Here is a 14084-nt window from a genome sequence, read left to right as displayed (position 1 = left end):
GGTCCTCTGCCGCTGCACATCGCATTTTCTGCTTGGTCACTTCCATCTGTGTCCCCGCATAATGATTTTTTCTGCTACATTAATTTAACACACTGCGGCGAGCCGAGGCGCTGGGACCCTGGGCTGCTTAATTGTGTCAAAGGAAAGGCTCCTGCTCCCGCTTTCATTGGCAGCCAGGGCTGCTGCGGGGTGGGTGTCCCCGCGGGGGGGTGGGAAGGGGTCTCAGGGTGGTCGTAGGGGCTGGAGGGAGGCAGCGGTGGAAGGGTGTAGGGTGTCAGAGGGGCTGGCGTGAGCCCCACAGTCCTGGGGCTGGCAGCAAGTCCTGGCTTAGGCTGTCTGCTGAGGGGTTCTGCGGACCCTAAACTGCCCTTCCGAAGAGCCTGGCCCCTTGGGGTATCTCACATCATGCCTTCAGATGTTGCGGCAGGATGGCAGCGGCACATCCCGGTGCCCGATTCTCGGCTTGGGGCCGGCAGTCCCCGCCCGGGGCCGGCGGGAGCCAGAGGGTTAAGTGCTGTTTGTGTTGGCTGAATGAGGCGAGAGCCGAACAAGCCCCCACAAATGGAGGTGAAGGGCTACCCAGACGGGATGTGACAACCCGATTTCAGGGCTGTCAGCTCCAGCATGGTGGGCATTGAGCGGGGACATTCCTCCCCGGCACTCCCCGCTCCCCTGGCTCCAGCACCGAGACACCGACAAAGGCATTGGGCAGCCCCTGCCCACCTCGCCCCGCCATCTGGGGTGCCATGGGGTATCCGTGGGGCACTGCGGAGCTCGAGGAGCCCCCAGTCAGAGGGGGATGCTGGGACACCCCCCTCGCCCTCCCCGCTGCCGGCCCCGCCGTAAGTGGCCTTTGGTATTTGCAAACATTGTGGCGAGGGGCTGGGAAGGTCTCGGCCCACCCCAGCGGGCGCCTTTGTGCTGTGCGGACCCCCGAGGGCTCATTTCCATCCCGCCCGGGCTCTCGCCTCGCTCCTTTCAGCGCCGGCAGCTCCCCGCTCCTCCAGCGTGCCCGAGCCCGCAGCAGCGGTGCCGAGGTGTGGCTGTGTCCCGGCCCGGCACTGCCCCGTCCCGGGGGGCCATGCCCGGTCCCGGTGTGCCGAGCTGTTGTGTGTGCCCCTGCCCCATGCTGAGCTGCTCTGTCCTTGTGCTTCCCACAAGCACGGCCGCAGCCTCTGGTGCGCACCTGCCCATCCAGCTCCATGCGGCCAGCTCCAGCCGTGTGTACCCACTCTGCTGTTCGCACACCCCCGTGCCCTCAGGGTCCCCCAAATCCCCCCATCCCAGCTGAGCAGGGAGCCCAGGGCTGGCAGGCAGCTCCGTCCAGCCCAGCACAGCCAGACCCCATGGCACAGGGACACTACGAGCAGCTCCGGGCTCCCCACAGCTCCCAGCCATCCTCCCTGCACACCCAGTTGAGGGGTCACCCCATCACCCCATCACAGCCACGTCCCCCAGCAGACCCCAGGGACCCAGCCCAGTGCAGTTTGTTCTCCGGCAGTGCCCGTTTGCTGGAACCGCTGTTTTATGGCCCCACTCAACACCTGCGGATCAATGCCAATCCGCATTTTATTTGGTTTTGGAGTCATAAAGGTGAATTGACCCAGCTGCACCTCTGCAACTGCTCTCTCCTGCTGCCAGGTGCAGGGTGGAAGAGAAGGGCAGGGACAGGGGACCCCGGGACACAATGCCCGTCCCTCACCGTGCCGGGGAGTGCCCAAGGGAGATGGGGTTGCTCTTTTCTCGTGCTTTTTGTGATTGGAAAATCTCCTCGGGGGCCCCCGGCGGTGACCTCTTCCTGGGCGCAGCGCTAAGCCCTTTGTAATGGGATTTTGTGGCAGAACCGGCAAATTAGGGGCGAAGTGAATGTGTTAAGCTGCTGGCTTCTTTCTGGCGGTTCCCCCTCCCCAGCCCACGCCGGCCGGAGCTCGAACAAAGGCGAAGAGCTCTGCTTTTATCTCGGGTCCTTAGAAGTCAGAGCTGTACAGGGTTGTGCTTCCCCCTCCGGAACAGGCAGGCTGGGACAGAGATGGGGACACGGACGGGCAGAGCTCGGGGCTCCGGGAAAGAAGCATGGCAGGAACACGCTGCAAGCGAGTTGTGCCAGCACATTGGCTGTGGCAATAAATTTAGGGAAGGGGAACAAAAGGGCTCATCTCCAGGTCAGGGAGATATGGCACCGAGGAGTCCCTGTGGCGTGGGACCCCTCAGCATCCAAAACAAGGAACAGCAGTGGGAGAGCAGCTAGGGTGGGGAAATGTGTGGGTCTGGCCCGGCATGAAGAGGGTCCCTGGGCCACGCTGGGGCTCAGCAGCGGTAGGACCCACCTCTGCTTCAGAGTTAATATTGTTACAGCACAAAAGCTTCATAACACTGACAAATACAAGCCATAAATACTTGTTAAAATCCCACATCACTTATGGGGTTGGTAGCTGGTGCGTCCCCTTTCACTTCTTGTCCCCCAACTCTCCGGGGTCCCTTTGCCTTCCGAGAAAGGGCGGGGAGTTCTGTCTGCCCCTTGAAAGAGAAGAATGTGCAACCCCCAACCCGGGACATCTCCCCCAGGCACAGCCATCCCCACCAGGAGGTCTCCTTTCAAGGGTGCCCCACCATCCCTTCCACTTAGAGTGAGGGCTGATCCCCTGGGACCTGCCCCGGGTGTCTCTCAGCACCCTCAGGCAGGAGCAAAGTACCATGGGGCTGGGTGGAAGGATGTTGCTTTGACACCCCAAAAGCCCCCAAATGCAGGCAGGGGACATTGTGCCGCCCCCAGGGCCCCCATAAGGGCCTGATTTATTGCTGTCTCTTGAAGGATGCCATTAAGACAGCGTCCGGAGCTGGGAGCACAGCTGCCGGAGCAGATCAGCGCCTGATTAATGTTGGGCAACTTGTTATATTGTCAGATAATTATCCCCAAACTGTATGACTTTTCTGTTAAGTGGCAGCGCTTAATTGCATTTTTAATTACACTGCCATCACTGCAACCCCTCCACGGGATGCAGGGATGCTGGGAGCCAGGCAGGAGCAGGGTAGGGGGCCTGGGACCCTTGGTAGAGGGCATGGCAGGGGCATCCCGCTCCCACAGCACCCTCCTGGCGTGGGGCACACAGCTGTGGCATCCCCAAGCTGTTAGTGCTCCAGGCAGCAAGGTTTTGGACTGATCCTTCCTGGTGCTCCCCAAAATGGGGGGCACATGGGGTCCAGAAAAAGGGGGAGTAAGGCAGGGTGCTCCCTTTGCACTCCATGAGCTTTGAGGGCTCACCATCCCCTGCAGCCCCCCATCCCCACTCAGCTGGGGGCAGCTCAAGGTCTGGCTTCCCCTCACAGGCAGGGATGGGTCAGGGGTCAATACATTTAAAATTCCTCCTCAATCTCAAACTCCAGAGAGCGGCTGGTGGGCAGTGGCTGCTCGGGGAGCACCCGCCGGCACCCCGGGCTGGCAGAACACGTGAGGGCAGATGCAGGCAGCTGTGTCTGTGTGTGTGAGTTCGTGTGTGTGTGTTTCTGGAGGGATGCATCTGCACAGGGACCACCTGTGTGTGTGCATGGGTCATATGTACAGCACATGCATGTGGATTTGGGTATGAGTGCCCTTGTGTGCACACCCACACATCTGCTGATGTGCACATCTGGCTGTGTCAGTGTGCATGTATCGGTGTACATGTGCTGCTGTGTGCAAGCATGGAGGGCTGTGCACACCTGTGAGCCTGTCTGTGCATGTCTGAATGCCTGGGGGAGGAGGAGGTGCCTGTGTGTGTCCTTGCTGGGACATCAGTGTCGCGTGTAGTCCTGTGTGTGTGTGCGCAAAGGTGTGCCTGTGGCCGCCCCTGTGTCCTCACCCAGCCGGTTCTGCTATCTGGGGTGGCTGCAGTGGGTCCTGACTCTGTCCCCCATCATAACTATGCCAGACCTCCCAGGGAGACTGCCCAGCTGATCCCATGTGGGCAGCAGGGACAGGACCCTCAGGGCTTCAGGTGCAAGAGGCACCTGCAGGTCACAGTAACTCCTCTCTCACCCATCCCTCCCTGGGACAGTGATGCTCACAGTGCTGCAAGGGATGCAGCCTGGGACCCCCAGCACTGCTGGACTGCCAGACCCCTCTGCTGTGTCCCCTAGAGCCAGGGGCCACCTGGGGCTGTTCCTGACAGGGTACAGGGTTCTGCTGCTGAGCAACCCCCACACCACATCCCTCCTCACCAGCCGGACGCTGGGCAGTGCCGGGAGGAAATCCAGGCGTTATCGGGCAGCCGGCTGCAGCCCTTGCTGTGGCCTCTGGCCTGAAATTTCCTGGCATGGCCATCACAACAGAATTTATCCCGGGCTGTGCCTTCCTCACCAAGGTGGGGTCCAGCCAAGCTTCCCCTTGACACCTCAGGGGTGAGGGGATGTGTTAGATCAGGCCCCAGAGATCCCTGTCAAACCAGTGGAGAGGAAGAAACATGGATTTTGATGGGAAAGGAGCCAGTCCTAAGCCCCACCTCTGTGCTCCTCTGTACCCCCCACTCACACAGGATACATGGACTGCGGCGAGAATCAGGCTTGGAGGGGGGGGTGGGTAATAAACCCCCTGAAAGGCATCCTGGCCCCCAGCAGCCCCCCTACAAGCCACTCTTATCTTCATGGCAGCCAGATGGGGTCTCACCAGAGAGAGACTGAAATTTCCAGGAAAAAATGTAAATAAAGGTCCCTGTCCCGCCTGTCCCCTTATCTCAGGAATCCGGAGCGCGCAGGGCCCTTCTCCCAGCCATATTTCATCCCAGCCATCCCTGCTGGCCACAAACCAAAGCAACAATCCTGGGGATGTGTAGAAGACTTAAAGATCACAATTACCTTAAACACTGTCAAGGCCACAGAATGGAGGGAGGCTGTGACTCAGGGCCCACCAGGACACCAGGACCACGGAAGCCACAAAACACGCCAGGATGGGGTCACTTTCCTACCCCACATGGCTGGGGGTTCATAGGATCCTCAGAGAGGTTTGGTACTTCAGACCTCAACACATACCAGCCAGCCATGGGGGTTCCAGGATGGGAAAGCTTTGGGGTTCCCATTGCCCACCTGGTGTCCCCAAGCAGCAGGGTTGGGGCTCAGCCACTTCCCCTCCCTGCTCCCTAATCAGCTGCTAATGATGTCTCCTGACCCTGTTCGAAAAGAACGTAAATTATTCAGCTTCTCATCAAGGCAATTAAATTAGCTCGTCATTGCAGGCCATGAATATTTCAGGGGGGCAGGGGCTGGGGAGCTGGGGGAGCCAGGGGTGACAGGGCTGGGGCTGAGCTCCATTTCTTGGCCAGGAGGTGCAGTGTGTCCATTCTCAGACCACAGGAATTCTCAGACCAGGGCTGGGAGTAGGGTTTGGGGGTCTCTGGGCAGAGGGCTTGAAGTCTGGTGCCCAGATGTCTGGGTCCCATGTGGCAATCTGTCCCATTGCCCCGTCTGTCTGGGTTACTTTCCCTGCTGCTGACAGAGGCCAGGTGCCAGCAGCCAGCCCCTGCCCCACTCCCAGAGCACCTCCTGCAGCCCACATTGCCCCCCTTTTTCAGGAGGGACACCTGGGGGTTGGTGGCACTGCAAGGGGCTGCCTCCACCCTAGAGATCCCAAATCCCCCCTGCCTTCCCCTTGCCCCAGGCTGTGCCAACTCCTGCTCACTACCCTCCCCAGAGCCTGCGGGTTCTCCGTCAGGATTTCTCTTTCCTTTCTTCCTCGCGCTGAACAATTAATAATTTATCCCATAATAAAAGAGGAAACAGTTAATGAGATGAAAACAAGCCAGAAACATCTGCTGGGGCTGCTTTCATCGCCTCCCCGGGCCGCCTGCGCAGGAAGCGGGGGCGGGAGGGGGACGGGGGTGCCGGGGGGGCTACGGCAGCAGGAGGCTGTCCCCGCACCCAGCCTTCCTTGCCATGGTCCCCTCCTCCTTGGGGACCCCCAGGCCAGGCACTCTTTCCCCACTGCACCATCAAAACCCAGCTGAGAGCTGCCAGGCTCGGGTCATGAATAGCACTGGGGGTCCTGCCATGGGGTTGTCACCCTAAAAAGGGTAGCAAAGCTTATTGGTCTGATGCTGTCCAGTGTCCCCAGAGATGTGCCTGGCTGCTGAAGGGGGGACAGGATTGTCCCCTCTGTTTCCTCTGTCCCCAGCCCCCATGCCCAGCTGTTGTTCATTACTGGTGATCTGATCTCCAGTGGCTGGGGCTGCCCTTAGGACCCGATGCTATCTGGGTAGCAACACAACCCCAAACCCTCCTGGGGTGCCAGGGGGACACGTGGGGATGGGGCAGGGCACCCTGCCAGCAAAGGGGACTGCAGGACTGACCCCATGACTCGGTGCTTTGCTGAGATTTATGGAGTCCATGGAGGAAGCTTATTTTGGGACTGCTTATTTCAGAGCTGTGGCTTCATGGCATGTGAGGAGAGGTGTGAGGGGACATGGCTGGGATGCAGCGGGGTGCTGGGGAAAGGGAGGGCAGGGAGAGGGGGCACTGAGATCAGGAAGGGGACAGGCAGGAAAAGGGAAGGCTAAGGCAGCAATGCCCAGAGGCTGCTTACGTGGGGCCAAGACCCAGACTGGAAGAAAGAGCCAGCCCCGACCAGCCCCACCATCAGCTTGGTCATGGGAGGGGACTGTGAGAACCCCATAAAGGCACCCTGGGCTACAGGGTGGGGGTTTGGGCAAGGGCAGTGGAGCTTGTGAAGGATGCTGCTGCCTGCCTCTGTTTCCAATTTAGCTGATCCTCGCCCCGATCCCTGCAGCTCCCTAATCTGTTTGTCTTCCAAAGCCGTTAAGTTAATTCCGATCCCAGCAAAATCCCACAGCTTTCATCCCAGCCCACCCTCCAGCTCCATGGGTCTGGCAGGGGCATGGTGGGCAGCTGCCAGACGCTGTCAGTGTCCAGCACGGAGCCCCTTCCATCATGAAGGAGCAGGAACTCACTCCTGCAGACTCCCAGACCAGTCCCCAGCAGCCCCTAGGTCCCTCCTGGGGCCGGGTGCTGCTAAGGGCCATCATGGGGACAGGCAGCTGTGATGACAGCTGGGGAGATGGCCTGTCCCTCTGCCAGCCCGGACAGGCACCCGGCCCCGCTCCGAGAGGTGCCGCGGAAAAACTGACATCAGCATCAGCCCGGAGGAATTCTGCCTCCCTGGCCCATCCCAGCTGGGGACAGGGACGGAGACAGGGGCCTCTGCCATGCACTGCAGCAAACTTGAGCAAGGAGAAGTTGTGGGGGGGGGGGGAAGGGGATGATGGTATAATGCTCCTTCTTTGCTGTACCTCTTCCTGGGGGCCAGGAGCAGCTCAGAGGGTCTGTGAGTATTCCGAGGGTACAGTCACTGATTCTGCTTCCTGTGAGCACAGCCCCCTTCAAGCTCTGACTGCAGAGGACAGCCAGCTCATGACACTGGTGACACCCCCTGTGCCAGCCAGGGGCGGTGGCTGGGGCTGAATTCCTCAGGACCTCAGTGAGGAGAAAGGAAGTTATAATCCCTTCCCAGGTGCCTTGGAGTTTCTGGTATGGTTATGGCCTGGTCACCCCTTGGTCCCTTCTGTCCCCCACCCCACAGGATGTGCCTGGTGGCAGTGAGGAAGTTGCAAAGAGATGGTGACACCCCCCCAATTGCATCCATGCTGGAGACCCCCACATCCTGCTCCCCTCCCCCAGTCATGCTCCATCATCTCCTCATTCCCAGCCAGGGTAATTGGTGGCCTGGTGACAGACAGGCTCATTAACAGCTTAATTTTGGCTTCATCTCTTCCTGCCTGACCCCCAGCCCAGGTGGGGACTGGCCCAGCAGGGTGCAGGGATGAGCACCCGGAGGCCACATTGCTGCACCCCACGGGGGCACCTGCAGAGCTGTTGGGAGGACAGAGGAATGCAGCACAACACGGGCTGGCAGCACCGCCCTGGGCAGCCCACATGGCCTTGGCTCCCCCACATCGGGGTGCACGGGGGACCCCCATTCCTCGGCCTGGGGACAGTGCCTCCCTGCTCCTTGCCCCAGTGGGATGCAAGGATTTCTCTTTCCTTGGGCAGGGATACCACCACGGCAGGTGCCAGCAGGTGCCAGCCGTTGCCCACCTCCCTGGCCTCACCCTGCCCTTGTTTGCTTCCCTAACGGTGGCAGCCTTTCGGCTCCTTTGTGCCGGCGGATAACAGGAATTGCCGCTGCCTCTCAAGTACCGGCCAGCAGCCCCACACCCCAAACTGGGCAGCAGGACATGGGCAGAAGAGCCACGGGCAGGAGTGCAGGCAGACCTACAAGCAGTAGGTATGGGCATGGGGTGCAGGCAGGCTTCTCACCCCCGCCACTCTCCTGCTTTGCCTTCGGGTCCATATTGTAACCCATGAGCCCGTCCCCAGCACCCCAGCACCAGAGCAGTGCCCAAAACCCTATCCCTGTCCCCCTCCGAGGAAAAGCAGCTGGCAGCAGCCCATGATGGCTGATGTGGGGCCCCCAAAGGCTGCCCCACCGGATGGAGGCCTGGCTGCCTTTCAAAGGCGCTTGTGTTGTATAATTTATCGGCAGGAGATAACAGACAAGCGGCTAACGAAGGAGGAAGCTGTACCCCTGCTCTGGGGAGTCTGGCATCACAGGCACTGGTGCTGCCAGGATTCGTCACGCTGGGGGCACGCACACCTCCCTGGCTGAGGTGTAGGTCGCATTTTGGTTTGGGGGTGCCCCAAGGTAGAGCCAGAGATAGTCCCACTCTGTGCCCTGCTTTGGAGCTGCTGCCTGCCTTGCACAGAGACCCCAGGGTACTGCATGACCAGAGCAAGGGGAGCCTGGGTCCAGGATCTGGGGGGTTCTTCACCCCAGGAACACATGGACTTCCCAGCTTGGGGGAAGGGCAGAAGGCATGGAGGGGCAAAGGGAAGGGCTGGTCCCACGGGCACAGGGGCAGCACCTGGCACCGGATCTGAGGAGAGTTTGTTTAATCCCAGATAAGGAGGCGACGCCAGGCACCTGGCTGGCAAAGGGGTGCTCCCTGGGCAACAGCAGTGAAGGCAGTGCTGACCCCCCAGCCCCCACCAGCACCTGTGCCAGCACAGTCTGTTCAGCCCCAGCTGCACAACGCTGGCGTTAGCTGGCTACAAGTCCCTCTGGCCACCCACACTCCTGGGGCACAGCATGGCATGGCATGGCGTGGCACATGGCACGGGGTCAGAGAAGCAGCCGGCACACGGCACAGCCAGGGCAGATGGGCATGGAGTGCAGGGAAAAGCAGGGTGCCCCATCCTCTGCCAACCCAGGTCAGATTTACGCCAGGGCAAACAACCCCCCCCGGCCAATCCTGCCCCAAGGGTTGCATGGGCATGGGGCCAAGAGGGGGCTTGGGGACAAGAATGGCTCTTGGCATCACGGTGCTGCTACACAGCCAGTGCCCAGGAGGTTCAGGGCTGTGCCAGTCTGCAGCTGCCACCCTGATCCTGTGGTGTCTGTGGGGCATCTGGAAATCCACCCCGCCTCTTCCCCATCTGGCCCTGCAGGTGGCTGCGTGCCCATGACCCTGGCCAGGGTGGGGGCTCAGGTGTGTCCTGTCCCACAAGGGCAGGGAGGCAGACGGCAGTGCCAGCTGGCAGGGTCGCCGGGCAGCAGCACCCCTGGGGGCTGCCTCACCGGCTGGTGAGCACAGTCCCAGCTGCCTGCTGGCCTGTACCGAGTGTGCCAGCTCTCAGCAGGGGCAGACAGGCACAGCCAGGTGGGATTAGCCCTTTGTGTCATCCCGCAGTGGCCCTAAGAGCATCCAGTCAGGAGGCACAGCGTGCCATGACTTTCCAGCCTGAATCACATCAGGATCCCAACGGGAACCCCTGAGTACGGCGGGGGCTGGCACATGGACCCATCCCTGAAAAAACGCCCTGGCCCCGGCCGGCTGGTGTCCACCAGGCAGGTCAGGTCCCTCCAGGACAGCACCCTGAGGATTCTGGAAAGGGCAATTGGTCATTCTGGTGTGCCCGGCTGTGGAACTCCCTCCGTTCTGGCATACTCTGGGGCTGTCCTACCATGCTTGGTGTGCTGCTGCCATCCCCTGGCAACCTGCACAGCCCCGGCTGTCCCCCACGCAGCGCTGTCCAGGTCCCCTGCACCAGCCCAGTCCTGCACCCCAAACAAGCGGCCTCGCGGGATGCAGGATGCCAGGAGGGCACAGAAACTTTGGGGAAGGGTCCACACCTCTCACCTTGCACCAGAGGGGAACCTATCTACGGCCACCACATTCTGGCAGTGAGGAGGTTTCTGCCCCTCCCCTAGCCAGGGAGGACAGAATGGGGAGGGGGCTGCGGGGCTTGGGGGCGTTACCCACCCAGACGATGGTTAGAAGGAGCCGAGGTTCCGTCCCAGCGCATTAGGACTGTCCCCGCTGAGGCCCCACCGCCGCGGGGTGACCCCGCCGTGAACCGCCCACGCTGCCCCGACGAGCCACCAGACCCCTGGCACCAGCACCCCCCTTGACGGCAGTGTCCCCGCTGCGTGTCACCACACTGCCCCGTTCCGCTGCCTGCGCCTCAGGCATGCGTGAGGATGCGCTGGCACCGTGTCACGGAGGGGACATGCCATGGAGAGGTCACACCTGTGTGTCTCTGGGGACCACAGGCATCTTGTGACAGGCTTCCCGGCGCAGATGCTGGGGCACCTCGACTCTGGGTGCCATCCCGGATCACGACCTGGAAATATCCCGTAGATGTCCCCGCTCACGACCTCGTGGTCCCTTCGGAGATGGTGAGGCACTCACCGCCGTGCCAGCCGCCGCCCCCAGTGCCCATCACACCGGGACACCTGCCGGCTCCACCGCTCTGCTCTCTGCGGGCACACGCTGCCCAAACGAGGTGCAGGGTGCCCGCTGCCAGGCCTCTCCTGAGGCAGGGAAGAATTGTTCAGGCAGGCTGGCATTCGGAGAACGGAGAGGACAGGGCTGAACTCTTGAACCTGCGCCGGCAGCTCCCGACCAGATGCCAAGCATGGAGCACCCCGTGGAGCCCAACGTGTGAGCAGCCCCCGGCCGTGCCAGACCCCCCTGCTCCCCTCACGGTTCATCGGCAGGACACGGGGGACGGTGTCACACGTCCCTCCCCGCCATAAGGGTGAGGAATAAGAAGCCGGCAGGGACTGCAATCCCGAAACCCATCTCTGGCTGAGTCCGCAAAGCTCATCATACCGATGTCCAGTTGCGATCGGGGGGGCGAGGGTGAAGCCCCTCTGTCCCATGCGGCGGGTGTGGGACGAGGGCTGCAAGAGCCCCGCGGGACATCCCGGACCCCTCCCGGAACATCCCGGACCCCTCCCGGGACATCCCGGACCCCTCCCGGGACATCCCGGACCCCTCCCGGGACTCCCCGTCCCCGCCGCCAGGGGGCGCTGCCGTGCCCGCTCCGTGCCGGGGGCGGGGCCGCGGCGCGCGGCTCCATCCGCGGCCTCGCAGCGCCCCCTGCCGGGAGCGCGCGGGTGCGCGGGCACGAGGCTGGCGCGCGCTCCCGCCGGTCCTGGCGGGGACGGGGCCCCGCCCACCGCGAAGCCGCTTCCGCCCCGTCTCGGCGGTGCGAGCGCGTAATCGGTGTGCGCCCGGCGGGAGCGGAGCGGGAGCGGAGCCGCTGCCATGGCCGGGATCCTGTTCGAGGACATCTTCGACGTGAAGGACATCGACCCAGAGGGCAAGAAGTTCGACCGCGGTGAGCTGGGCCCCGGCCCGCTTCTCCCCGGTCCCCCGTCCGCCCGTCCCGCCGGCGCTGGCCCCTCCGCGTGTTGCCAGCCCCCGGAGCGCCCCGCTTCCCCAGGGCTCCCCCAGCGCTTCCCCAGGGCTCCCCCAGGGCTCCCCCAGGGCTTCCCCAGGGCTCCCCCAGGGCTCCCCCAGGGCTCCCCCAGGGCTCCCCCAGGGCTCCCCCAGGGCTCCCCCAGGGCTTCCCCGGCCCGGCTGCCGCGCCCCCCGCACCCCCGCGGGCCCCGTGCCTTGCGGTCCCCCCCCAGCGCCTTCCTCTCCCTGCCTGTGCACACCTCCGTCAGCTGCCGGGCTCCGGCATCCATCCCAAACCCATCCGAAAACGGCTCCGGTGCCAGCCCAGGATGGGAAGACGACCCTGCTCCAACCCAGCCCTCGGGGGTCTTCTCTGTCCGGGTCCTTGACTCTGCTGCTCTCCCCAGTGTCGCGCCTGCACTGCGAGAGCGAGTCCTTCAAGATGGATCTCATCCTGGACGTGAACATCCAGATCTATCCCGTGGACCTCGGTAAGCCATCGTGCTCCTAGCACAGGGCGAGGATAGGGAGGATGGAGCCCAGAATTGCTGTGATCAAGGAATAAGCTGTCTCAGACTTCCTTGTGCCCCTGTGTTGTCCCCAGGTGACAGGAGATTCAGGGCACTCCCAGTGTACTGGGGCTGAGCTGGGTTTCTGGTTCACCTCCTCTTGTGCATTTGGGCTCACCTCTGCCCCTTTTTTCACAGATGCTGTCTGGGGAAGCTGCTTTAGCAGCTTTAAGCTTTAAGGCAGACCTCCTAAAATTAACTTTTGCAGCTAAATACACTAAATGTGCAGAAAAGAGAATATTACCCTCAATGAAACACAGAAGGGCTGACACTGGTGCTGCAGTGGGCTCATGTTCCTGCCCAGGGTCCAGCCAAGCCCTCTGGGGGGATATACGTGAATATCTTGTTGTGTCCCCTGAAAACACCAGCAGTGGCATCCTTGTGGCTCTGGTTTCCTCCGTGATGTGGGGAACAAGGAGACACAGGATCCAGTGTGACCTTTCACATGTTCCCCACAATCCTGTTGGAGGACTGGTAGCAGGGACAGAGCTTGTTTAGCATCCCTTGCCAGGGTGGCCCTTTGCCACCATCCCGTGTTCTGGCTGTGTCTGCTGCTGCTCTGGCCGTGCTCTGCTCTTCTCACTGCTCCTCTGGTCTCCTTGCAGGGGACAAATTCCGCCTGGTCATCGCCAGCACTTTGTATGAAGACGGCACGCTGGATGATGGCGAGTACAACCCCACAGATGACCGGCCATCCAGGTACAGGGCCCAGCTGGGACCCACGTGGGCAGGGACGAGGGAAAAAGTGAAGTGCTGAGGTTGAATGTTTCAGGTTGGACACTAAGAGGAATTTCTTCACAGAGGGGGTGATTAAACATTGGAGTGGGCTGCCCAGGAGGATGGTGGAGTCACTATCCCTGGAAATGTCTAAAGAAAGAGTGGATGTGGCACTAGCACTCTGGTCTAGTGGACAAGGTAGTTCTCAGTCACAGGTTGGACTTAATGATCTGAGAGGTCTTTTCCAATCTGTATTCATTCTGTAACTTCTCCCAGAGGACACTGTTTCCCTGGCTGGGGAAACAGCCAGGTTTGATTCCTTGCTGACCTGGGGCTGTGCTGTTGCAGGGCAGACCAGTTTGAGTACGTGATGTACGGCAAGGTGTACCGGATCGAGGGGGACGAGACCTCCACAGAGGCAGCCACACGCCTGTGAGTGCCTGTCTGGAGTGGGGGGATGCAGTGCCCCGGAGTGGGGAGCACTGGGATCTCGGCACGGGTCTCCCATGGGCTTCCCTGCTCTCACTACTGCTCTCCTTCTACCTCAGCTCTGCCTATGTGTCCTACGGAGGGCTGCTCATGCGGCTGCAGGGAGACGCAAACAACCTGCACGGGTTTGAGGTGGACTCTCGCGTTTACCTGCTGATGAAGAAGTTGGCCTTCTAGCACACCTCCATGGGCTGCCCCACAGACATCCAGCTGGAGTCCTGAGAGCCCACATTCTGCTCCAGCATCCATGCTGCTCAGCCTCTTCAGAGCTGGGGAGGCAGAAGCGGTTCCCCTCCTCATCCCAGTGTCTTCCGACTCCTGCTGGGATCCACGTCTGTTCACGAGGAGAGAGGTGCCTGACATCTGAGTGAAAACCATGCTGGGTGCTCTGGTCTTGCTTGATGGCATCGCCTCACCTTCACCTGTGCTCAACAGCCCTGGCTCTGGCCAGAATCATCGGGACTGGGACAGCTGCCTGCCTGCCTCTGGGGACTGGGGACCATTCTCTCAGGAACCATCCTGAGGCAGGCTGCCTTGGTTTTGATTAAACTGGGATGTTTTCTGCATCTGGCTCTGCTTG

General features: G+C 61.5%; 1 protein-coding gene across 1 annotated transcript; it reads left to right on the top strand.

Moving 5' to 3' along the window:
- Nucleotides 1–11431: 11431 nt before the first annotated feature.
- POLR2H (RNA polymerase II, I and III subunit H) lies at nucleotides 11432–14070 on the top strand. The gene is made up of 5 exons (XM_086843268.1): nucleotides 11432–11667; nucleotides 12137–12220; nucleotides 12904–12997; nucleotides 13364–13447; nucleotides 13564–14070. The coding sequence occupies exons 1-5, from the start codon at nucleotides 11595–11597 to the stop codon at nucleotides 13679–13681; spliced, it is 453 nt and encodes a 150-aa protein (XP_086699394.1). The 5' UTR covers nucleotides 11432–11594; the 3' UTR covers nucleotides 13682–14070.
- Nucleotides 14071–14084: the final 14 nt, after the last annotated feature.

The sequence above is a fragment of the Cyanistes caeruleus genome, chromosome 10 (genome assembly GCF_971803275.1).
Source record: "Cyanistes caeruleus chromosome 10, bCyaCae1.hap1.1, whole genome shotgun sequence".
NCBI classification, from domain to species: Eukaryota; Metazoa; Chordata; class Aves; order Passeriformes; family Paridae; genus Cyanistes; species Cyanistes caeruleus.
The sequence above is the reverse complement of the archived record's forward strand: the minus strand, read 5'-3'. Positions and strand labels throughout refer to the sequence as shown.